The 26,956-nt window shown below is 42.0% G+C and overlaps 1 protein-coding gene across 2 annotated transcripts in view; it reads left to right on the forward strand.

Annotated features, from left to right (window-relative positions):
- Positions 1–26,956, forward strand: part of CCZ1 (CCZ1 vacuolar protein trafficking and biogenesis associated) — a 36,947-nt gene that overhangs the window by 7,139 nt on the left and 2,852 nt on the right. For both annotated transcript variants that reach the window (XM_075132702.1, XM_048866209.2), the window contains exons 7-14: positions 713–888; positions 5,013–5,094; positions 9,422–9,483; positions 10,754–10,865; positions 16,459–16,492; positions 16,944–17,061; positions 24,081–24,239; positions 26,527–26,654. In XM_075132702.1, coding sequence (XP_074988803.1) covers positions 713–888; positions 5,013–5,094; positions 9,422–9,483; positions 10,754–10,865; positions 16,459–16,492; positions 16,944–17,061; positions 24,081–24,239; positions 26,527–26,654 — 871 coding nt within the window. The remainder of the gene's footprint in view (positions 1–712; positions 889–5,012; positions 5,095–9,421; positions 9,484–10,753; positions 10,866–16,458; positions 16,493–16,943; positions 17,062–24,080; positions 24,240–26,526; positions 26,655–26,956) is intronic.

The following is a 26,956-nucleotide window of genomic DNA, read 5'->3' on the forward strand; positions in this document are numbered from 1 at the left end:
TCTTCCAATATTTTTCCACATTTTCAAAACCACATACAGTAAATAAATTTTGTTCTGAGCCTTCTATATGTATTACTCCAGCAGGTTTCTCTTATGTTTATACAGTAGAGGAGTTGCAGTGGACAGCACATTAGGGTTTCCATTCCTTTAGGATTATTTTTAAGCAAAAAGAGGAAAAATGTTGCTTGATGCTTTTCAAGGCCAGGCACTTAGATTTCAGTTTGCACAAGTTGTTCCAAGCAGGTGGTCCGCTGCACCTGCACAGAACCCCATTGCAGTAATTGGGAGCCACACATTGGTACAGGGGAGAACTACATACAACAACTTACAGGATTGGGGCCTTAGATTGTTGGCTTTTTGGGGCAGGGAGCCTGTCTTTTTATTTGTCTGCAAGACATTATGCACATCTTTGCTCCTTGCTAATGATTCTAGTTATCATTGATCACGCTGAATGTGTATAAATGAGATTTAGCTAGGCTCTATTTTGTCCATGCCCCCAAAATGGATTTGTGAACTAACATTGTAAATAATTGTGTCAACTTGCAGTATGATATATAGGCTATCACTTAAGGTTTTGGTATAGAGCAAAAGTGCCCAAAAATTAACACAGAAAAGGTTAAGTTGAAATGTTAATTTTAAAGGCTTTATTATACCTTTTAAATATTCAGAAAACCATTAACTACCCTCCTTTCCTTTATATTTGTTCCTTCAGTACTTGCAAACACTGCATTTACAGTCATGTGACCTGCTGGATGTTTTTTGTGGAATCAGCTTCTTTCCATTGGATAAAATGACTTATTTGAAAATCCAATCATTTATTAATAGGATGGAGGAAAGCCTAAACATAGTCAAATATACTGCCTTTCTCTACAATGATCAGCTCATCTGGTAGGTATCAGACTAATGGGTGGAGGAGGGACATAATATGCATCTTAAAATAAATGACATTGCTGTATTTATTATTAGTAGTATTTTCATAGAGTGCCGAGGACACCTCATCATGGCTCAGGACTCCATTGTGCTAGATTCTGTACAGACACACACCAAAAAGACTGTCTCTGCCTCCAAGGAGCTTCTGTAGGGCAGACCTTTCATGTTGTGGGAAAAGATAGAACTAAGATTGCTAGTGATAAATGAAACTAGATTCTCCACGTACGTGGGAGTGATAAATAATGAAGAGGACAGGTCACTGACTGAGAGCAATCTAGATTGCTTGCTAAACTGGGTGCAAGCAAACAATATGCATTTTAATATAGCTAAAAGTAAATGTATACATCTGGGAACAAAGAATGCACATCATACTTACACGATGAAGAACTCTACCCCAGGAAGCAGTGACTCTGAAAAAGATTTGAGGGTTGTGCAAGGTAATCAGCTGAATACGAGCTTCCAGTGTGATGTTGTGACCTAAAGAGCTAATGGAAGCTGGGATGCATAAACAGGGGAATCTTGAGTAGGTGTAGAGAGGTTATTTTACCTCTATATTTGACACTAGTGTGTCTGCTGCTGGAATACTGTGTCCAGTTCTGAGGTACACAATTCAAGAAGGATACTGATGGAGAGGATTCAGAGAAGAACCATGAGAATGATTAAAGAATTAAAAAACATGCCTTATAGTGATAGACTCAAGGAGCTCAGCCTATTTAGCTTAGCAAAGAGAAGGTAACAGGTGACTTGATTAGTTTATTAGTATCTAAATATGGAGCAAATATTTAATAATGGGCTCTTCATCTAGCCGACAAAGGTATAACACAATCCAGTCTCTGGAAATTGAAGCTAAACAAATTCAGATTGGAAATAAGACATACATTTTTAATGGTGAGAGTAATTAATTGGTGGAACAGTTTACAAAGGTTCATGGTGGATTCTCTATCACTGACAATTTTTAAATCAAGATTGGATGTTTTTCTAAAAGAACAGCTCTAGGAATAATTCTGGGGAAGTTATGTGGCCTGTGCTATTGTGTTAAATGATCACAATGATCCCTTCTGGTCTTAGAATCTATGAATATAGAACAGTTGAGTATAGAACCTTTCCTAGTAGTTGTGGATAGTTTCCATTTTGAGAAACATACACATTGAAATTGGAAGAGCTGGCCACCCATGGAAAGGTCTTTCACTTACAATGTGATCTGGAGAATAAAAACTGTGGCAATTACTCAAACAGTGTGAACATATTTGGAGAGGACAAACAAGTTTTTCTTGTCAAGCAATGTTTTCTACAGAATTATTGAGACAGAGATGCAGTTTTAACACAGTTCAAGCTCACTGTGTAACTTTGTAGGCATACTTTCTTTTTTCTTTTTTTTCTCCAAGAAAGTTACAGAAGTCTTAAAAAAATAATCAGTGATGGTTAAATATTTGCATTTATTCACTTGTCAAGAATGTCAGTGCACAATTTGAGTGTCAACAGGAAAGAGAAGCTGAGTTGCTTTACGGATGCTGGAGATTACAGTTGATAAGTGAAGAGACATGGAATTAATATTTTAAATGGTTTCCCTTTTTTTCTTAAATATTTAAGGCCCACGCAATCTTTCCTGAAAAAGGAGGATCTTTCTCATAGATTGGAATGACCAGTTAAAATTTGCATCCACATACAATGTATAAACAATGTGTCATCCCTTTTAACAGTACCTTATAGTCATTTCATCTAAGCCATAATGATTTCAATCAGTAATGATGGGCTTAAATCCTGGGGCCTGGTCCAGCTGAGTGGCTGAATCAATGGGAAGTGATGGTAGTCAACACCAGAGAATTTTTGGTCTGTTACCTTACAGTCAGCGTCTGCAGTGAGGATGTTGATTGCAGTTGAAACAGATGTTGCATAGTTCACTAATGCAGAAACCTTAAGCACACAACATGTAGGGTTGCCAACTTTCTGATTGCAGAAAACTGAACACCCCTGCCCTGCCCTTTCTCTGGGGCCCCGTCCCTGCTCACTCCATTCCTTTCCCTCAGTTGCTTGCTCTCCTTCACCCTTACTCACTCATTTTCACCAGGCTGGGGCAAGGGGTTGGCGTGCTGGAGGGGCTGGAGGATGCAGGCTCTGGGGTTGGGCTGGGGTGGAGGATGAGGGATGCAGAAGGGGCTCCAGGATGGGAGGTGGGGCCGAGGGGTTCAGAGTGGGGCAGGGGGTTGGGGTGTAGAAGGGAGTACCTTCTCTGGGCTGAGGGTGCGGGCTCTGGGGTGGGGCAGAAATGAAGAGTTCAGGGTGTGGGAGGGGGCTCGGGCTGGAGCAGGGGTTGGAGTGGAGGGGGGTGAGGGCTCCGGCTGGGGTTGCAGGCTCTGGGGTTTGGGGTACCAGAGGGGGCTCCAGGCTGGAGCCGAGGTGTTCAAAGTGTGGGAGGGGGCTCAGGGCAGGGGGTTGGGGTGCAGGAGAGGGTGTGGGGTGCAGGAGAGGGTGTGGGGTGCAGGCTCTGGATGGCACTTCCCTCAAGCGGTTTCCAGAAGCAGCTGGCATATTCCTCTGGCTCCTAGGCGCAGGAGTGGCCAGGACCAGGGGGCTTTGTGCACTGCCCCCATCCGCAGGTGCCGTCCCTGCAGCTCCCATTGCCCACAGTTCCTGGCCAATGGGAGCTGCAGAGCTGGTGCTCAGGGAGGCGCCTGCACTGCAGGCAGGGACAGCACGTGGAGTTTCCTTGGCCATCCCTGCGCCTAGGAGCCAGAGGGACATGCCAGCCGCTTTCGGGAGCTGCGCAGAGCCAGATGGTGCAGCAACTGGACTTTTAGCACACCGGTTTTAAATGAAGGGAAGGAAAGTTTTGAGAAGTAATTCATAAACCTCATAAATGTGATAATCTGACATTAGCATTCGACATAAATACACTCATTATGTCAAACTGCGTGGGGCCATATTCTGAGCTGACTCACAATTTGTAGATCCCTTCTGACTTCTGTGGAGTTGTAAATCAGAGCAAAATTTGGCCACATGCTCTTAATGTGATGTGTGTGTTTGTTACAAAAAACAGAGCTGACTATCAATTTCTAATGGATGGTTTCTTTCTAATAGTGTGAACCAATATACTAAGTTAATAATTGCTGAAGATTTGAAACTGATAAGTTCCATATCAAAAGTGAAACATATAATGGGGAAAAGGACCTAGTCTGAACAAGATACTACCAGAATTACCATAATGTCTGAATTATTTTGTATTGAATCTTATTAATCATTAGGGTTCTTAGTAATTATTCACATCGTTAACACAATTAGCAGCTTTTAAAAATACTTTTTAAAACTAAAGACAATTTACGAATCCATATTTGATTTTACAAGCAAGTTATATACAACCAACAAGTAATATTGAACAGCAGTACATTTTCAGCTAATCAGAACTATTTTTGATCCATCCTGACTTCATTTGCAGAAAATATTACAACAGATTGCATTTTTAACGGAAACAAAGAAGTTTATGGAGTTTGCTACATCAATGTAATTTAAAACGGACAACTCCTCTTCAGCTGTTTTTGATTTTAGGGTGTTTATTGACATGGCATACCTGCTTTTAGCATACTATATCACTTAAGAGTAGCTAGGCAAGGTTTTCCTATTCAAAGGCTCTTAAGAAGTGAGGAGAGAATGTGCACAATGTTTAGGTGAGAAATAATTTATAAACTATTATTTTAAAAAATCATAGTCTTCCTATATTTGTCTAGATACCAGTATTTACTGCACATAATTTGCTTGTGAAATCAAATATGGATTCATAAATTAGGAAAAGCCTTTTTATAGCTCATGATTTTATCTCTTTGTTAACTTGGATATGTTATTAGTATTGTAGGGGAATGAGCATTCTATTAAAAATTAAACATATACTGGGACTGTCTGTACAAAAGAAATTGGTGTATTGTCATGTAAGAGAACTGAGTTAATTTTCCCAGGAAGCTCTAAATTGTGGCCTGTCCAGCTCTTGGTTAGAAAGGTGTTGGCCATGAAGGAAGGCCATTAGAGAAATTGTTTTTCCTGCTTTGCGATCTACATTCTAACTTTTTTTTTTTTCCCCTCTCTCATTCCAGGAGTGGATTAGAACAAGATGACATGAGAATTTTATACAAATATCTCACAACATCCCTCTTTCCAAGGCACATAGAGCCAGAGGTATGGATGTGTGTTTTTTTTTAACAGCACATATACTTTGCACAGATTTCTTGTACCGTATACACTGTAGCAATAAGTACTTGAGCTGGAGCTCCTTTGATATAGAAGAGGGGAAGTTTCTGAAAGTGGGTTCTCCAACTTAGGAATTAATTCTTTATGCATACATTCCAGTCCAAAAAAAGCCCAAATTGATTGGCCTTTAGGGCACACTACAAAGTCTTACTTTTTGAGCAGGTATTTTTTGGGAGTGCTTTTTTTTGTAATTTGAAGATGTAGTGATATATTGATTTGTTTTGTAATGACTCTGCCTAGTGGTTGCATGTAGCCAGTGGAGGTCTGCTGCTGCTCAGGTTCTCTAATGGTTTTGTAATATATATTTAGCAGATGGTAAGTGTACTTCGAGTCCAGGATAGGTAGTTCTTTAGGTATGTCTATTTAAATCTGAATAAATATTGTCATAGAACTGTCAGTACAGTTCAGTTGGTAACACTCTAACTTCCAAGCCAGAACATCGTGGATTCTAATCTTATACCAAAGCTTGGGATCATATCAAATGCTAACCATACAGTGAACTAATATAATGCAGTACTGTATTCATATAAATTTCTTTTATATGAGGCCTTAATTTTGCCATTTTTGGTGACTGGCCAGGTGAATGTTAAAGAGCTCACAAACCTCCCTTTTTTAAAAAAAAAAAAAAAAAAGGAAAAAAAAAAGTTAAAGTGCAGAGCTTGGGCTCAGAAAATCTGAGTTCGCTTCCTGTGTGACATTGAGTAACTCATACCACCTCTGTGTCTTGGTGTTCCTGTCCATCAGATAAAGAAGGTGATATTTACTGTATAGTTGTTGGAAAGCTTAATCCATTAATATTTGCATAGTGTTCTAGCTCTTAAAATGGATGGTGCTATGGAAATTCAAAGTGCTGCGATAAGATTGTGATCCTTGCTCACATTCCCTTTCTCAGTAAAGTTCATGCCAAGAGTGTGAGCTGTGATGGAGAGTGTGTGTATATAAATATATGGTATATTTGCCTATCCCATTGATGCACTCCCAAGTATTTAATTGCTTTCTAGTAAAGTGCTTTAGTATAGATGGAGTGTAAAAGGCACTAAATTAAATCAAGTTCAGTTCTAAATCTAGTCGTGATAATTGGTTAATAGCAAAAATACAGTAAACAAATCAGCTTTTACTTTTTTAGAATAGGTCTGAACAGAGGCATTGTTAACGAGCAAAATAGAGAGCAGCACATGACAGCTGCCAGTGATCCAAGCCTTTGTCACCTCCAGCATGGCTGTGTCTGAAGACCGTTTAGAAACTTCAGCTAACGCAGAGTTTGGCTCCCTGCTTAATAGGTAGTATCCTACAGGGAATTGCTCATGCTCTGTAGTATACAATAGTTTCCAATTGGCTACTATGAAACTCTAACTATTAGTTTGAGACCTGGCTCCCTCTTAAAAGAAAGAAAGAAAGAAGAAAGGCAGAAGAACTGCCTTTCTTCTTATATGATGTCATCTCAGTTACGATTAACAGATGCATTTGTTCTAACAGTCCCCTGCTTTTGATAAGAAGGTACTGGTGTTTTCAGTGAAGTGTCCTTGATCTTGGACTTGCTTCTCCCCTTTGTCCAGGTTTGCTGACGTTCAATATTTCTATGCAACAAAAATTATCTGTGTTATAAAATTGTATATGTGCCTAGGTGTTATATGCATTGAGAAAATATCCAAACAGACAATGCAAGTCTGTAGATTCCTTACAGCAGAACAGTTTCTGAACAGCAGCTCACATTGTCTGCCAAGTGGAAATCAATCTTCTTGATTTTCATTTGTAAATCATTCTGCTGGGTCGTCATGTTTTTACAACTACCACCTGAATTAAAAAACCGTTAAACTAATCAGATTTGAAGTTTCTACATATAGAGAGCAGAAAATACTCCTTTTGTACTGTTACAGTACGAGTTGCTGCTAGTAATTGCTGTGTCTCCAGTTTTGCAAAACCATCTCCATTCTGTAATCCCCTTGTTTCCACACACTTGTAATTTTCCAAAACATTCATCTTTGGGGATAGAGTTTTCCATCTTTGGCATCACCATTAAGATGACTTGTTTTAACATTTTAGTGAAATCCATTCACTTGATTTTGATTAATTAGAGGATGAAAAATTATATTAAAATTTTCAAATACATTTGAAAGGTCAGCCTTAACTCTGCCTCTTTGCGCTTAAAATGTGTTTTCTTTATGGGCCAAGTTATACTCCCACTGCATCCAGTGAAAGGAGGAACAGTCCCAAATCATTTATAAATGATCAGTTAGTACAGTATGTCGTTTATCTTAAACAGATTTTCATGCAGTAACTTTAAATATACTATGTGTAGTCTTCATACTTTGCATGATATTTAAGTTTCAGTGGGATGCACAAAACAAATCTGCAAAGATTTCTTATTTTGCTTGGACTTCAGCTAACTGTGAATGAGTTGTTCATTTCTCTCCCCGAGAAGGGGCAGGGAAAGGTGGCCAGTTTTGTCAAATGAATTCGATGGTCTTGAACATCTGTTCATACACATGGTAAAACCACCACACTTATGTGTGACCTGCTGATGGCCCATGAGCTGTGCAAGGTACTATTGTGCAAGGATTGCACAACACCGACTTGCATGCTCCATAATTATCTCTCTCCTTTTTATGAGGACTAAATTCACTCTAATATAAACAAATAAAGTAAATCCTTATTAACAATGGCTAATGGGACTTAAATAATTTGCTTTTCTACTGATCTTTTTTTGTATACTGCAATTATATGTGAGAACAGCATGTCATTGAGCATAATTTTCATGTGGAGTTATTAGCAAATAACATGCACTTAGAGTTAATGCTGCTACAGATTAATCTGATGCTATTGTTTTCAGCCACCTCTGATATTTTAATAGGTGTAATGGTTATATACAAAAAAGTAATATGTAATTATATGGGTACATCGACAGGGTATAGTGAAGAGACTATAATTTAAATAATACTTTACATTTTGTATAACATGAAAAATATATAGCCACCTAGGCTCAATACACTGCACAAATATTAATTGACTTTAGTAGAACCTTGCCCAAAGCCTGTGGCAGGGCCATGCTAGCACACAGGTCTCCAGACTCCAGTTCTTGTACCTTCCCCACAAGACCATCTTTCCTCCCATAACTGAATTAAAGGAGCTCTTGTAAGGTTTTAGAAATTACAGAAGTGAATGTTTCAGAAAGCTACGGATTCTGCTTTATTTAGGTTCCTTGTGAGTCTGCACTACTGGCATCATATTAAGAAAGCGGGAGCTGGGATACCCCAGTACTTTCCCAAGGGAGTTTCAGAAAGGCTGCTTAACTGGGCCTTGGATGTCACTGTTGGTGTTCACAAGTGGAAAAGGAACAGTATTCCCTTAGCATGTTCTAACATTCCTGAATGTTAGAAAGCAGTAAGGATTCAAATTATGCAGCAGGTTACAACAGGTACCCCAAAAGGGAGCCAACTCCCCTGCAGGCAACAAAAATGTTGCAAATATGTAGACTTGACTATAAACAACAAATAGGAAAATAATGTAGAATATTCAACAACTGAAATTAGAGATGGATAAACATTATGTGGATGTTGAACTACAGCTATATTAAAACCACATCTGTATTAAAATTGCAGTTTTGATATCATTTGAGGGTTCCTTTAAGAGCTTTAGTTAGGATGGTTGGCTAGTGACCAATGTATTACCTAGATAAAATGCAGTTCAACCGTGCACAGCTTTACCAGTGTGAGATGTAGCCTGTGCTGCGGTTAATATAAGAAATGTTAAGATATTAATGAGGAAGCAAGGATGGTCTTGTAGTTATGGCACTAGACTAGGACCTAGGAAGTGTGGGTTCAGTTTCTGGCTGTTCCACAGACTTCTTGTGTGACCATGAACAACTAACTTAATCTTCTTCTGCCTCAGTTTCCCACCTGCACAATGAAAATGCTTATCAACCTGACAATGGTGGTGTGAGGATAAGTTCATTAGAGTTTGCTCAGATACCATGATGACAGGAGCCATAAAATTACATTAAAAGAGCTATATATCAAAGTTAAAACTTAACTCATGGAACTTTTTTCAGATTAATAAATGTAAAACCAAAATGCCCAATTTTCTAAATATTGTTGTCATTTATTCTTGCCCCACCCATTATGCATTAATGGTGTATTTCCTAGCAAGAGAGGTATAGTCTGCAGTCTGTCAATTGTGGACAGTTTCTTTAGCTACTGCAGAACAAAGAGAAATGGAAAGAAATGTCCCAAACTGTTTGTTTCCTGTTTGTTTTCAGTTAGCAGGAAGAGATTCCCCAATACGTGCAGAAATGCCAGGAAACCTACAACACTATGGAAGGTAGTTCTTATCATCTGTCATACGCTATACTGTTTCTTCCCTTCAGAAGGAAAGCTAGGCTCTTGGTGCACAGAATAAAAACTGAATGGTTTGTTTAGGTAGGAGTGTAAATGAATTCCTGGGACTAATTTCTACACCCAGATAATCCCATAGGCTTCAGTGGGGTTGCACAGAGGATAAATCCATGTAGATTTTTGGCCTATGATGTGAAGAACCTGCTTTAGATCTACTGCATACCTATTTCCTTCTTGCTGTTCTTAGCATGTTGTACAGAAAGAATTTTAGTATTTCTCCAATTCCTTTTCCCCAAGCAATAAGATTTGTCATACAGGAGCAAAACAATGGTCTGTCCAGTGACTTGCGTATCACAATGGCCTATATATTAAGTGCATCAGTGAGAGACTTTTTGCATTTGGCCAGTGTGTGACCTTATTCTGAATGAAGGGTTGGGTCCTTCTTGGCCCCCTGTTTCCAGAGCACAAAATGTTGCTTTCTTTAATAAAAACCCCGGTTTAGTGTTTTCCACTTCTTCAGCGTGAGCGTAAAATCAGGGTGGGTTCTAGCTCACTTCAGTCTTGCAAAATTCTGATGTTTTTCATATTTGTATATATTGTTAGGGAGCAGAAGAGTGAGATGTACCAGAGAGTACATTCTGTAGTCATCACTGATAGGGTATTCCTTTTAAAAGCTCCTGGAGAATTTATTGGGTTTCCCTGATCATCTACCTATTTTTTATCTTTATTTCCCTAGCTCCAAATTATTTTGATGCTAACATACTAAGTCTTTTGAGGTTTTTTTTGAGGGCCTGTTGGTAAATACTGTTGCTTCCCTGAACAGTAGTCACCCTTGATCAAGAAAAGGCTGTTGAAAGGCCACTGATCACTTGCAACTCAGTCTTGAATCACAATATTCTGTTTATCTTGATCTAAAAGAACCCTCTTTCTGTGCATTCTCACAAAGTTTACTCTAGACTAAGGCCCTGATCGTTCAAATTCTTACTCACATGCTTAATTTTAAACATGAGTAGTCTCTTTGAAGTTGGGACCTAAGTCTTTCAGTTAATTTGAAATTACTAATTTGACATGGACACATGTTCAGATCCTACGGTGACAGGGAGTTATATAAGTAACTGGGTAGACAGAAATTCTTTGTGTTCAAATGTATGCATGTATTTTAAAAGTTGTTTTAAAAAATTGTTCATGTGCTCATAAATTGTTTTTATTGAATATAAAAATGAATTATATCTGTCCTGTTTAATTCTGGTTTTTAGGTTTCTTACTGGACCTTTAAATCTTAATGATCCAGAAGCAAAATGCAGATTCCCCAAAATATTTGTAAACACAGATGGCACTTATGAAGAACTTCATTTAATTGTTTATAAGGTACCAAACTCTCTCTATTCCAGTGTATTGTGAATCCAGCCAGGAGGAAAACACTGCTGTTTTATTTCTGAATCCATGCAGGAAGGTGCATATGGCACGACCAGCTTAGAACAGTGAGAGAGGGAGCTGTCTGAAGGTTCAAATTTAAAACTTCAAATATTCTTTTTTCTGAATTCTCTGGGTGTCTTTTGGAGGCTTTGGTTTAATCCAAATGATGCAAACTTGGCAAAAGTCTGTCTGTCTGTATTCCTTCCATGTTGCTTTACCAGCAGTGAACTCAGAAAGCAAAATATGCTAGCCAGGTGTAATATTTTCTCAGAGCTCCTTACCCTGGTTTCTGGCTAGTGCCAACCCTAAGCTAAAAAGGTTATATTTGTGTTATAAAAAGGTTTACATGTGGGTTAGGACTGGTTTAACTAAATGGATTTTAAAACTGATTTTACTTTAAAGATTTAGTATGTCTACACTACGGAATAAGGTTGAATTTATAGAAGTCGTTTTTTTAGAAATCGGTTTTATATATTCGAGTGTGTGTGTCCCCACAGAAAATGCTCTAAGTGCATTAAGTGCATTAACTCGGCGGAGTGCTTCCACAGTACCGAGGCTAGAGTCAACTTCCGGAGCGTTGCACTGTGGATAGCTATCCCACAGTTCCCGCAGTCTCCACTGCCCATTGGAATTCTGGGTTGAGATCCCAATACCTGATGGGACTAAAACATTGTCGCGGGTGGTTCTGGGTACATATCATCAGGCCCCCCTTCCCTCCCTCCCTCCGTGAAAGCAAGGGCAGACAATCGTTTCGCGCCTTTTTTCCTGAGTTACCTGTGCAGACGCCATACCACGGCAAGCATGGAGCCCGCTCAGGTAACCATCACCCTATGTCTCTTGGGTGCTGGCAGACGCGGTACGGCATTGCTACACAGTAGCAGCAACCCATTGCCTTCTGGCAGCAGACGGTGCAATATGACTGGTAGCCATCCTCGTCGTGTCCGAGGTGCTCCTGGCCATGTCGGCTGGGAGCGCCTGGGCAGACATGGGCGCAGGGACTAAATTTGGAGTGACTGACCAGGTCATTCTCTTTAGTCCTGCAGTCAGTCCTATTGAACCGTCTTATGGTGAGCAGGCAGGCGATACGGATTGCTAGCAGTCGTACTGTAACATCTTCTGCCGGGCAGGCAAGAGATGAGGATGGCTAGCAGTTGTACTGTACTATCTTCTGCCGAGCAGCCATGAGATGTGGATGGCATGCAGTCCTTCTGCACCGTCTGCTGCCAGCCGAAGTTGTAAAAGATAGATGGAGTGGATCAAAACAAGAAATAGACCAGATTTGTTTTGTACTCATTTGCTTCCCCCCCTCCTCTGTCTAGGGGACTCATTCCTCTAGGTCACACTGCAGTCACTCACAGAGAAGGTGCAGCGAGGTAAATCTAGCCATGTATCAATCAGAGGCCAGGCTAACCTCCTTGTTCCAATAAGAACAATAACTTAGGTTCACCATTTCTTATTGGAACCCTCCGTGAAGTCCTGCCTGAAATACTCCTTGATGTAAAGCCACCCCCTTTGTTGATTTTAGCTCCCTGAAGCCAACCCTGTAAGCTGTGTCGTCAGTCGCCCCTCCCTCCGTCAGAGCAACGGCAGACAATCATTCCGCGCCTTTTTTCTGTGCGGACGCCATACCAAGGCAAGCATGGAGGCCGCTCAGCTCACTTAGGTAATTAGGAGCACATTAAACACCACACGCATTATCCAGCAGTATATGCAGCACCAGAACCTGGCAAAGCGATACCGAGCGAGGAGGCAACGTCAGCGCGGTCACGTGAGTGATCAGGACGTGGACACAGATTTCTCTGAAAGCATGGGCCCTGCCAATGCATGCATCATGGTGCTAATGGGGCAGGTTCATGCTGTGGAACGCCGATTCTGGGCTCGGGAAACAAGCACAGACTGGTGGGACTGCATAGTGCTGCAGGTCTGGGACGATTCCCAGTGGCTGCGAAACTTTCGCATGCGTAAGGGCACTTTCATGGAACTTTGTGACTTGCTTACCCCTGCCCTGAGGCGCATGAATACCAAGATGAGAGCAGCCCTCACAGTTGAGAAGCGAGTGGCAATAGCCCTGTGGAAGCTTGCAACGCCAGACAGCTACCGGTCAGTTGGGAATCAATTTGGAGTGGGCAAATCTACTGTGGGGGCTGCTGTGATGCAAGTAGCCCACACAATCAAAGATCTGCTGATATCAAGGGTAGTGACCCTGGGAAATGTGCAGGTCATAGTGGATGGCTTTGCTGCAATGGGATTCCCTAACTGTGGTGGGGCCATAGACGGAACCCATATCCCTATCTTGGCACCGGAGCACCAAGCCGCCGAGTACATAAACCGCAAGGGGTACTTTTCAATAGTGCTGCAAGCTCTGGTGGATCACAAGGGACGTTTCACCAACATCAATGTGGGATGGCCGGGAAAGGTACATGACACTCACATCTTCAGGAACTCTGGTCTGTTTCAAAAGCTGCAGGAAGGGACTTTATTCCCAGACCAGAAAATAACTGTTGGGGATGTTGAAATGCCTACAGTTATCCTTGGGGACCCAGCCTACCCCTTAATGCCATGGCTCATGAAGCCGAACACAGGCAGCCTGGACAGTAGTCAGGAGCTGTTCAACTACAGGCTGAGCAAGTGCAGAATGGTGGTAGAATGTGCATGTGGACGTTTAAAGGCACGCTGGCGCAGTTTACTGACTTGGTTAGACCTCAGCGAAACCAATATTCCCACTGTTATTACTGCTTGCTGTGTGCTCCACAATATCTGTGAGAGTAAGGGGGAGACGTTTATGGCGGGGTGGGAGGTTGAGACAAATCGCCTGGCTGCTGGTTACGCGCAGCCAGACACCAGGGCGGTTAGAAGAGCACAGGAGGGCGCGGTACGCATCAGAGAAGCTTTGAAAACCAGTTTCATGACTGGCCAGGCTACGGTGTGAAAGTTCTGTTTGTTTCTCCTTGATGAACCCCCCCGCCCCTTGGTTCACTCTACTTCCCTGTAAGCTAACCACCCTCCCCTCCTCCCTTCGATCACCACTTGCAGAGGCAATAAAGTCATTGTTGCTTCACATTCATGCATTCTTTATTCATTCATCACACAAATAGGGGGATGACTACCAAGGTAGTCCAGGAGGGGTGGTGGAGGAGGGAAGGAAAATGCCACACAGCACTTTAAAAGTTTACAACTTTAAAATTTATTGAATGACAGCCTTCTTTTTTTTGGGCAATCCTCTGTGGCGGAGTGGCTGGTTGGCCGGTGGCCCCCCCACCGCGTTCTTGGGTGTCTGGGTGTGGAGGCTATGGAACTTGGGGAGGAGGGCGGTTGGTTACACAGGGGCTGTAGTGGCAGTCTGTGCTCCAGCTGCCTTTGCTGCAGCTCAACCATACACTGGAGCATACTGGTTTGGTCCTTCAGCAGCCTCAGCATTGACTCCTGCCTCCTCTCAACACACTGCCGCCACATTTGAGCTTCAGTCCTGTCTTCAGCCCGCCACTTACTCTCTTCAGCCCGCCACCTCTCCTCCCGGTCATTTTGTGCTTTCCTGCACTCTGACATTATTTGCCTCCACGCATTCATCTGTGCTCTGTCAGTGTGGGAGGACAGCATGAGCTCGGAGAACATTTCATCTCGAGTGCGTTTTTTTTTCTTTCTAAGCTTCACTAGCCTCTGGGAAGGAGAAGATCCTGTGATCATTGAAACACATGCAGCTGGTGGAGAAAAAAAAAAAGGGACAGCAGTATTTAAAAAGACACATTTTATAAAACAGTGGCTACACTCTTTCAGGGTAAACCTTGCTGTTAACATTACATACATAGCACATGTGCTTTCATTACAAGGTCGCATTTTGCCTCCCCCCACCGCGTGGCTACCCCCTCAACCCTCCCCCCTCCCTTTGGCTAACAGCGGGGAACATTTCTGTTTAGCCACAGGCAAACAGCCCAGCAGGAATGGGCTCCTCTGAGTGTCCCCTGAAGAAAAGCACTCTATTTCAACCAGGTGACCATGAATTATATCTCACTCTCCTGAGGATAACACAGAGAGATAAAGAACGGATGTTGTTTGAACGCCAGCAAACATACACTGCAATGCTTTGTTGTACAATGATTCCCGAGTACGTGTTACTGGCCTGGAGTGGTAAAGTGTCCTACCATGAAGGACGCAATAAGGCTGCCCTCCCCAGAAACCTTTTGCAAAGGCTTTGGGAGTACATCGAGGAGAGCCACGAATGCCAGGGCAAAGTAATCCTTTCACATGCTTGCTTTTAAACCATGTATAGTATTTTAAAAGATAAAATACCGGAGGTCCCTTACTCCGCCTGCTGGGTCCAGGAGGCAGCCTTGGGTGGCTTTGGGGGGTACTGGCTCCAGGTCCAGGGTGAGAAACAGTTCCTGGCTGTCGGGAAAACCGGTTTCTCCGCTTGCTTGCTGTAAGCTATCTACAACCTCATCATCATCATCATCTTCTTCGTCCCCAAAACCTGCTTCCGTATTGCCTCCATCTCCATTGAAGGAGTCAAACAACACGGCTGGGGTAGTGGTGGCTGAACCCCCTAAAATGGCATGCAGCTCATCATAGAAACGACATGTTTGGGGCTCTGACCCGGAACGGCTGTTCGTCTCTCTGGTTTTCTGGTAGGCTTGCCTCAGCTCCTTCAGTTTCACGCGGCACTGCTTCGGGTCCCTGTTATGGCCTCTGTCCTTCATGCCCTGGGAGATTTTGACAAAGGTTTTGGCATTTCGAAAACTGGAACGGAGTTCTGATAGCACAGATTCCTCTCCCCATACAGCGATCAGATCCCGTACCTCCCGTTCGGTCCATGCTGGAGCTCTTTTGAGATTCTGGGACTCCATCATGGTCACCTCTGCTGATGGGCTCTGCATGGTCACCTGCAGCTTGCCACGCTGGCCAAACAGGAAATGAGATTCAAAAGTTCGCGGTTCTTTTCCTGTCTACCTGGCCAGTGCATCTGAGTTGAGATGCTGTCCAGAGCGGTCACAATGGAGCACTCTGGGATAGCTCCCGGAGGCCAATACCGTCGAATTGTGTCCACAGTACCCCAAATTCGAGCCGGCAAGGCCGATTTATGCGCTAATCCACTTGTCAGGGGTGGAGTAAGGAAATTGATTTTAAGAGCCCTTTAAGTCGAAATAAAGGGCTTCATCGTGTGGACGGGTGTAGGTTTACATTGATTTAATGCTGCTAAATTCGACCTAAAGTCCTAGTGTAGACCAGGGCTAAGTGCAAATTTTGTGTGTAGGCAATGCCCTAGCCAGGTTACATTTAAATTCCTGCAGAGTAGCACAGTACTTCTCAAAGCCCCCATGAATAGCTGATTTAAAAACCTTGTGTAGGACTGATGTAATATGGAAAATTGGGTATCATATATAGGCTCATGGGAGCAAAGGTTTTACTGTTAACATGCTAGCTTTACTGTGACTTAAGGCATTTTCAAAATTTAACTGGTATACAATAAATGACTTCTACAGTGAATGTATTGGTGAAGTTGAGGGAAGAAAATTTATTTTGTAATTGTTTTTGTTTTGGTTTGTTTCAGGCCATGAGTGCAGCTGTCTGTTTTATGATTGATGGTAGGTATATATTTGTATGATTTGAAATAAACCATGGAGATTAAATTCTTTTCTTTTGACAACTTTTTCTGTACTATCTCCTTACCAAAACATTATCAAACATAAATCTAGCCTGATTTTGCTGTTGCAAAATATTCATTTGTTATAGTCTTGTATGTTAGTTTGCTCTGTGTGGATGCTTTCACCAACTTCTTAGTCAATTAGATTATTTATACTGTGTTTTGCTTGATGGTATAAAAGGGATGCTATTTTGCCCTCAGTTACTCCATGGAAGCCCCCTGGATGTTGATGAGATTTCTTGGGTGTAACTGACAGCAGAATATGATCCAAGATTCTTATAAATGTTTAAAGTTAGCTACAAAAGAACATGTTTGCCTTTTTGGCACAAAATAGTATAGACCTCATGTACTGTTAGGAAAAAACTCATTATCTTTTTAAAACTGCTTCATAGCCTCAATGCAACCTACACTGGATTTTTGCCGTAAACTGGACAGCATTGTTGGGCCTCAACTCACAGTATTAGCATCAGACATATGTGAACAATACAACATCAACAAAAGGATATCAGGGTTTGTACTATCTTTATGTTCCTATTGCAAACCGTCACCAGGTAGCTCAAAGTCTGTTTTAATGACTGCTTCAATAAGGGTAACAATATGAGTATATATTTTAAGAGCGTTCTCTTTGAATTAACATGTATATTTTATAAGAAGTTATATCTGTCCATATGTATCTTAGACATTTATAGAGCATCCATTGTCACATATTTAAGTGCCCTGGGGGAACTGCACTAGTTTTTATAAAAGTTACAATTTTATTTAGGTGCTTGTGTGGTTAAGGTTCATTTTGCTTTTGGCAAGGCCTTTTGCACATGTTTATTCTTACAATCTTACAATTGCTACTCTTTTGCTACCCAACTAATTATCAAAGTTTTAACTGTTTTAAAGGAAACCTGCAAATAATTAAAAGGAAAAGTCCAACAACTGTAGAATATACTGCCTACCCCAAATAGCTAGGGCAGAGGGGCATTCAGACTCAGTGGTCAGGCAATTCCTGTGAGGTTTTGTGGTAATTTTTCATGTGCAAATTAATTACCTGATCCCAATAGTCCATTTTTAGTCTGCAATGAGGGTTTTGTTGGGGTGTGCAACATTAGCAGCATAACAGACATTGATGTATCCTCTCGAGTGGGAGCAGGAGAACGAGGACTTATTTTTCCCCCTTCCCATGTCTTGCAAATTTTAAATTGAGTATGCATCTCCCCATTTCCCTTGGTGGAAGTATCTAGTATTTAATTCTAAGGTCCTATCCACACTGGATCAGAACCAGGAATCTGGTTGTACCTATTGTTGTTCTGAAGCTAATGTGGACAGGACCTAAAGTAATTGGAAATTCTTCAGATCATTTTTAACAAGGAGTCTAAATAAAAGTAGATTCTGTAACTTCCGAGAAAATCCAATTACTCTGAAGGAGTTTCTGTCTCTGATTCTTTGCAATAGGACCCATGGAATGCAGAAAAGTGGGGGGCAGGGGCATTTTAACTTTGATTTCCTCGTAAGTTTGAAAAAAATAAAATTGCTGAGGCTTAGGTGCTACCTAATCTTTTAAGGTCTTAGATGTACAAAATAAGTAGTTTATTGGCACCTTTTACTAGAAAATATACTTGCCCAAAGGCTGCTTCAGCTGTGGGGCCCCATCATTATTTGGGCAGACAAGAGGAGGTTTTGTTTAAAAGGTAAAGGTGATAATGCCTTGACAATCTTATTTCTTCAGGCACCCAACTCATGGGCTTGCTAAGGGAGTATTGCCTCCGACTCCTATCCTTCTATCCAGCCAAGCTGTGTTCAGTGTAGGGCCCAACTGGGAGCAGGGTAGAGGCATTTTAAACCACTTTTGTATTCCTCTGATCCTTTGGGCTGCTGGGTAACATTTGACGCCTGCTGTAAATTACAGTAACCATGGTACCATTACATCAGCCGGAGTGCAGCAACGTTCTGGCCATCACTGTGGCTGAAGGGGATAGAGTGTGTCATAGAGCAGCTGATGCCATCTCTGTGCTTCCAGGGGAATCCCCAGCTGCCCGGCTAAGGAAGCTTTAAGGGCCCATTGTGCTGCCTATACTTATTCAATTCATTTTCCTCTACTCCGCCTGCAAAAAAAAAAAAAAATGGAACTGCTAGAGAAGATGTACTGATGTGGCGGCTTGTTTTCTTGCAAGACTAGAATTCTAAATGGATCATACAAATAGAGATCAATGTAGACAATAATCCTCTGCTCCCTCAATGCGCTGCATAACGCCAGGGTCACTTGTAGAAACTTATAGACAAAGAGTGAGAGGATTTTCTTGCATGGGCCACATGCTGTACATTTATTGTCTTGTTCCTCCACTTTGTGAACATTTTTGGCTGACTTCAATGAAAACTTAGTTTGCCACTCAAACATTGTGTGAGGATGGCTTGTTCTTGAACATCTTCCCAAAGGCTAACCCCAAAACCGGAAAGGAGCCTTTCTGATTACCTACCTTCATCACACTGCCAGTGTGACTGGTCCCTTTAAGTGGGAGCAGGTTCCAATGCACCTGAGGCTAATTAGCTGCTGCCCAGCTGGCCTGAAGGGTAGGCACCTGAGCCTTATAATGGAGGAGAGAGCCGCAGGGGAAAGGCTGCTACCTGTGGACTTCTCTCAGCCCAGGGAGGTAGACAGGAGAACAGCTGCTGCTGTCTCTCTCCCTTTGTAAACCCTTCCCTTCCTTTCGCCCAGCAGGTGCCTTCCTGTAAGCCCAACTGGGCAGCAGGTAGTCAGCCATAGCAGACTATAGACAATGTAGCAAGTTTTGTGGTGACCTTCCTCTTGACTTTCTGAGACTTTGTTTTTCTCAAACTGATGGTGTATAGTGTAAAAAAATACACTGGGATGATATTTTTCATTTAGGTAAATAAGGGCCATGACATTTATATTTTTGAGTAGACAAGGTGAGGACTTTCAGTTTAGATAAAATATATTGGCTATGTAATTTAATTTATTACAAATCCATGGATATGCACATGCAGACAGTGTAGTATGCAGTATCAAGATCAGAACCTGGGTCGTTCCTCTCTACAGAGAGGAGGCACAGCCTTGTGAATAAGGCACCAGGCTGGGACTCAGGAGACCTCAGTTCAATTCCCAGGTCTGCCACAGGCTGTCTTGACACCTTAGACAAATCACTTATTTATTTATTTATTTTTGTGCCTCATTTCTTTATCTATAAAATGAGATAATTATACTTACCTACTTCCTAGAGGAGTTATGAGGAAAGTTCCTTGTATGTATCAGATGCTCAGATATTATGATGTGGACCACACTGATATTAGAAGGACTGCTGCCACTGGAGCTCAAGAAGAATATTATCTCTGAGTAGTATTAGGCATTACCCTACGTAGGTCAGTCTCTCAAGGGTGGCAGCTGCAGATATCTGACATTGTATGGAGTAGAAAAGAGCAACATGCACATTAGCCAGTGCATTACATAACCTTTCCCTGTATATTGTATGTCATGTAGACACAAAAAATCGATGTTAAAATAACATTATTTGAGTGGCAAGTCAAGCACTCAAAAGTTAGGAGATGCCAGAATTAAGGTTGCCTCTGCAACCTTAATTCTGCCCCTTGTACGTATGCATTATGCTACTGTCTTTAATTACGTAATCACATACTGTTTTTTCCACAGGCCCTCTACCCCTTTTCCTAACTGTTTAGTGCTTGACTTTGCAGCCTTTAATGTTCTTTTAGCATTTCCTAGGTCTTTAAAAAGCAAACTGAAAAAAGAAATTCCATCATGTGGCATCCTATTGAAAACTACCTGGATGATCGGCAGGATTGGAACTTTAGATCCACCACACAGGCCATGTGAGCTAACAGAGTAACAGATTGCAGTAGTAGGTTGTCATCTTATATGTGAAGCAACATTAGAGGGAGGTGGTAAGCTTTGCCACTGTGTTTCATGTACTTACTGCCAGCAGAGGAATGGTGAGACTCAGGACTCTTAGGTTCCATTCCAAGCTCTGGATGGAGTGTGTCTAGTGGGTTTGCACTCTCTTCTGCCTGTTCGTCCCTCCCCACTCCTCAGGCTTGAACCCTTCTACTCTATCCCCTCCATCTTGTCCCGGTCCTGTCTTCTCCCTGCCTGTGGCTCCTTATCCCAGTCCCATTTTTCTCATTTAGCCAGTCCCAGTCTCCACTCCTCAGGCTTCTCATCCCAGTCCTAGTCTCCTTGCCCAACCAGTCTTAGTCTTACCCTTCCAGCCTCCCATTCCAGTTTCCTCCCGCTCCCAGTCTGTCTCCTTGCCCAGTCATTCCCAATCCTCCCCCCCACCACCCCTAGCTCCTTGTCCTGAATTTCCTTATGCAACCAATAACAGTTCCCCTGCTCTCGCTCTTCATCCAATCTCTCTCTCTCTCCCATTCACTGACCTCTTGCTGCTGCTGCCACCTCCCACATCCACACTTGGCTGCAAGTCGCAATCTCTCTCCCTAGACTCCTTATCCAATCTGTGTCCCATTCTCCGCCCACAGCCCCTTGTCCCAATTTCTTTGCTCTGCCAATCTCATTTCTTCCCCCACACCCTGGCCCACATTAGATATGTCTCCCTTCCCCCCCCCTCACCTCCTTCCCTTCACCTACTGGCTCACAGTCTCTTTCCCCTCCCTGTTTTTTCCTCCCTGGCTCCAGGTCCTAGTCCCCTTGCCCAGCCAGTTTGTCTCCCCCTCCCAGCTTCCTGTGGTCTTGTCCAGCCAATCCCAATCTTTCCTGTCCAACCCCCCCAGCCATCTTCCCTCCATCCCACGGCAGGCCCAGCTCTTGTCTACCCTGCATTCGAGTCACAGCCTCCTCCTCCGTGCTCCCTGAGCCCAGCAGGGGTGGTCACTGAGACAGTCTCCTTGCTCTCTGTTCATGTGCCCAGACCCAGCATGGCCCAGAGCTGCAATGGTGTGAAAAGTCCAGCTTCACTCCTTCAGCCCTGGACTGGAGCGTGCCCAGTGTGCAACTGACTCTTCAGGGAATTTAGCTGCTAAAAATCTAAGCCTCTTTTGAGCATATGCAAACCACAGTTTTTCAAAGGCTTATAACTTGGTCAAATTTGGACAGATCTTCATGCGGATGGTAAAAAGCACATCACTAACACAAAGACTATTCCCTGCCAAATTTCAATAATTTCTCAAAGAAAAGGTTTCCAGAAGTATTTTAATGTGGGCAAAACATTTTTTCCATACCCTCTTTCTTGGAAACAGCTGAACCAAAATTTTCCAGTGCAATTCAGATTGAGGCAGACACCTGACGTAAAATTTCAGTCCAAATGGTTAAAGTTTGGCAAAGTTATAAGCAACTTAAAACAGAATGTTATAATGGGAAGTGTCAGGCAACCTTAATATGCAGCTCTATAAGCCTCATCTATAACAACATGCACACTTGCTCAAAAAATTTAGATAGCAAAATACAGCTACAAGTCTTATACTTTACCAAGAGTACTGTGCCATCTTGCAAGAAACTAACAGTTCAAGGCTATAGAGGTCTGGGACTATTGAAATCTTTATTCCTTTTGTCTAACTCTTAAAAGCCCAGAATAAATCATTGCTGGATTTTACGTAGTGGGTTTGCTTTTCTCTAGTTCCTTTTGTGTTTTATGTTAAAAGAAAAGTGCTGTTTTATATAATAGCACCACTCTAATCTACTCTAATGGAGTATTTGTTGGTTTCCTACAGTATTGCTGTTCTAAGGATGACTCAATCATACCAAAGATACATACACACTTACTTTGGTGTGTGGTGACTGTACTAAACTGGCAGAATTGCAGTGAGTCAAATAAAATATGCTTGCAATGGTGCCAACCTATTAAATCACTAAATACTTGTTTTTTTGTGTCATTGAGGGATTAAAGCAAAGGAAGATCATCTTATTAACTCTCCCTTAACATTTTAATGCAGCAGTGCCCTGATAACCTTATATGGTTTCTTTTTACACTAATGCAGTTGCGTGACATAATAGGGATCAAGATATCCAGATGTTTGAGCCATTTGCTGGTCTGCTAAGGTGATAGTGAGTAAACTGCCATATGACACCTAGCCTAGATGAGACAGTTCCAAACAATTGAATATGTAACCTGAAGTGCCAACTGCTGCAGCAAACCTTCCCTGATTATAATTGTTGAAGCCATCACCAAAACCAATATCAGTGACTTAAATTTAAGTCTTGACTTACCAAACTGGGAAAGGGAGATCATCTCATGCCCGAATCCACCAAGGAGGGTGAAAAACTCTCATTGGCTTGGCCATTCTGGGAAGGAGGGGAAGCTTTTCCTGATATTAAATATGAGAGTCAATGAAACACTGGTACAGTTCTAGGGAAATCCCTTATGAAACAAATTAGTGACACAGCACCCAACCAAGTCAACAGTTGACTCCTCTTTAGGGAGGCAGCAAGGATCCCCACTCCCTATATGCTGTCTCCCCAGAGTAGCCAACCAATCCAGCAACCAGCTGGGGTTCAAACCCACCAATGGTGTGAGATCATGGGCCCAGTGGGAGAACTCAAAGAGCTAGTGAAAGAGAAAGGGAGATGTTCTGATGTCCCTCACCAGTGGGTGAGTCCTGGTAAGAGCAGAAAATGCCATTAGGCAGACGCAATTTTATTCTCTTTCCTGTACTAGGAATTTATGTAGGTCTCTCTTATGGTGTCAGTGTTTTGGAGGTCTAAATGTTTTTTCATTTCAATGGCTATTCAAAAACAGTCTGTCAACCCTGCCACTGGTCTTGAAAAGTAGTTAGGCATGGCAGGATTCAATTTCAATTGATAGAAGTTGGTAAATCAACTAAAAAAAAATATTGATCACTAAAAGTTGGCAGAATTGTATCCTTGCCCCCTTTTTCCCTGTCACCAGCACTGTGGCAGCTCAGGGGGCCCTCTGCAGCCCTGCTGTCATGTGACAGTAGGGCTGCAGGGAGCTCCCTGAGCTGCCAGAACTGGTGACACCCGATCCCTGGAGGCACAAGGTGTGGGGAAGGGTTCAGTTCTGGTGGGGCAGAGCAGAGACCCCCAGTCAGGACTGTGGTGAGGAAGAAACAACAGACCCTGGCCATGGGGGAGGTCACCCTGCTGCTGAATGGTTCCATCCCTGGTCCGGAACTGTTCAGCAGCACCCTGTGGCCAGGGTTTTGTCATCCTCATCACAGCCCTGGCCTGAGGTCTCTGCTCCCCTGAGCCAGGGCCGCAGCCTCCCCCTCACCTTGCATCCTGGTGTCATGGGCCTCTCAGTTGTGCAGGGAGCCCCCTGCCAAGCTGCCCTAACTCCAACCCTTCGCACATGCCCTCTCAATTTCCAGCAACAGTTAAAAAAAATCTTAAAAATAAATGATATAAATGGTCAAAATTAGAAAAAAAAGAAAATCAAATTCTGCCAAGCCTAATGGTAATGTATGCACAATGTCTCAGTATGGTGATAAGGTACCTGATCATGGATTTCATGTTGTGCATGGATTAGTGAACTGTGACTTACGTACACACATTTCACAAAGACCACATAGTCACCATTTTCTTTAACTTGTTTTCCTAGGTCTGAGAAGGAACCTCAGTTTAAGTTTATCTATTTCAATCATATGAACTTGGCAGAGAAAAGTACAATTCACATGAGGAAAACACCCAGTGTATCCCTCACGTCCATTCACCCTGACCTCATGAAGATTCTAGGTGATATCAACAGTGATTTTACTAGGTAATCTTATTTACATTTTTCCTTCTGTCAAATAGGCCTCAGCTTTTAGCAGTGTTCAACTACTGAATTATCCTGGTTTTTCATTTATGTATATATACATACAATTACTGAATATATAAAATTGGGGAATAAGTGATATAGAGCAGATTTTTCTTTCATCTGTATCACTGTAGCCAGTTTGATACATTGAAATGTCTGTCCTGTCCCACCCTTCGGGTCTGTTTCTTTTGTGAATTTTCATGTCGCTGAGATGTTGGGCTAGATTTCAAAAAGGGATTGGATACTTCTGTGGATATCAAGAACATCCACAGTTATAATTAATAACCAATTTTGGAAGGGATTTAAACCTTATGCTTCAGGGTTTAAGTCAGTCTCTGACTATTAGAGATCAGGATGAAACCTAATTTTGAGGGTATATTATCCCACATTTGCTTACTAATTAACATATGAAACTCTTTAAAATAGTGCTTATAATAAAACACTAAATCCAAGTACTTATTTGAAAAAAAATGTATTAGTTTCTCCTGTGATGGTGGAATCAACGCTTGTCTGTGTTTGGTGTTCTGCTGTTCCATGTGTTGCTTGGAGCTATTGTATTCCATGCTATATTCCCATCAATGCTCTTGAAGAAAGCAGGCCACAGGTAGGAGGGAACAAACAGGAGCAAAATTTACATGAAAGAGGAGTGTGAAGAAGAGACAAAATGGGGAAACACTAGCTAGCAGGTGGGCAGCAGAAAAGAGGAGAGTTTTTTAGAGAATATGTTCTTATGATTTTCAGAGTTGGGATGTTCACATACAGCAGAAAAGATGGCTGGAAGATAAGAATGTCTCCACATGAATAAACTGTGCAATTAGGATGACCAGATACCCCGATATGGGGAGAGGGATAGCTCAGTGGTTTGAGCATTGGCCTTCTAAACCCAGGGTTGTGAGTTCAATCCTTGAGGGGGCCATTTAGGGATCTGGGGCAAAAATTGGGGATTGGTCCTGCTTTGAGCAGGGGGTTGAACTAGATGACCTCCTGAGGTCCCTTCCAACCCTGATATTCTGTGATTCTATATTAGGAGCTTTATCTTATGTAGGCAACTATTACTCCCCACTCCGATTTTTCACACTTGCTATCTGGTCACCTATGTGAGATGGATTTGAAAATAATGAAGAGGAAGAGAGGTGGTGTATTATAACTGGCCTTTCTAAGTCTACAATTACTGTAGAAAACTATGTTGATTAAGACTGTAACCAGCATCCAACCTGCTTTAATCCTGGTTTAGCGATAGAAAATTCTTGAATGCTTATTTGTTTTTTTGTCTCTTCCCTGTTCCCATTATCCATATGAAGCTGATATAATGCTGTGTATTGTATACAGCAAGCACTGTTTTCCTTTTGGCTGTAGAGACACCAACAGACACGCCAAACCCGTGAAACCGCAGAAATTGAGCTTGTTTTTGGCTTAATTGGTTTGTGAGCTTGTAGCTTATTCCTTCGTTTTTTTGATCAGCTCCTGGCAAGCAGGGGCTAGGGAGGAAAGAGTCAGGGATGCACAGCGGGCCCACTATAGTCCCAGACTGCACACCAGGGGGATCTAGTCACATAGTGTTGGGGTTCTTAGGGATTGGCTTGTTTTGGCCTTATTGTGAAAATCAGGGTGCTACCACGTGAAAGCTGGCAACTGTGGACACCAAGCAGCTTCCTTCAAAGAACTGATGTTTGGTTGACTAGTAGACTAAATAAGTGGTTGGCTTGCTTCCTCGTGATTAAATCCTCCCAAATGGAGATTGTGCAGGCTATGCTGGCACTGGCTTGCAGTATTTATATCTCCTGAGTTGAGCACACCTGCTCATTTTTGATTTTCTGTCAATTATGCAATGTCACAGCAACCTGCGAGATCAGCTATTCAGTTCACATATAGTTTATTCGCAAAAAGAAAAGGAGTACTTGTGGCACCTTAGAGACTAACCAATTTATTTGAGCATGAGTTTTCATGAGCTAGCTGTAGCTCACGAAAACTCATGCTCAAATAAATTGGTTAGTCTCTAAGGTGCCACAAGTACTCCTTTTCTTTTTGCGAATACAGACTAACACGGCTGTTACTCTGAAACCTATAGTTTATTCATAACCCTTAGGACAGTTAAACAATTTCTAAAGCTGCTCTATTTGCTGGTTTTCTTGTTCTTTACTTCAGTATTGTTGCTTGTAATGTAAGTTATTTATTTTGCCTATCGAGTCCATTATTTTTGATGTTGCTACAAATTTTCCTAAGGTTTGTTTTATCCAATTTCTTTCAGAGTTGATGAGGATGAGGAAATCATTGTGAAGGCAATGAGTGACTACTGGGTGGTTGGGAAAAAGTCTGATCAACGGGAACTGTATGTTATTTTGAATCAAAAAAATGCAAACCTGATTGAAGTTAATGGTAAGGATTTTTTTATTTTTGCTATTTTTAAATACTGTTGGTGTTACTAAAATGCTTATCAGTGGATTTGTAGTTTTCTATTTTATATAAGATACACTTAATGGGGGATTTTTTCTATGCTAGACCAGATCAGCTTGCCTAAGGCTTTAAGTCTCCCTTCCATGTTTTGCATGGCAACGAAATCATCATAAATATTCAGCAGACTTTAAGTTGATGTTCTTAACGATGATTCAATGCCCATTATCTTATTCCTTGCCATTAATGGGAGTGCTCTGTTGAAATTTAATTTTGGAATATTTAAT

This window comes from Caretta caretta, chromosome 10, assembly GCF_965140235.1.
Source record: "Caretta caretta isolate rCarCar2 chromosome 10, rCarCar1.hap1, whole genome shotgun sequence".
In the NCBI taxonomy this organism is placed as follows: Eukaryota; Metazoa; Chordata; order Testudines; family Cheloniidae; genus Caretta; species Caretta caretta.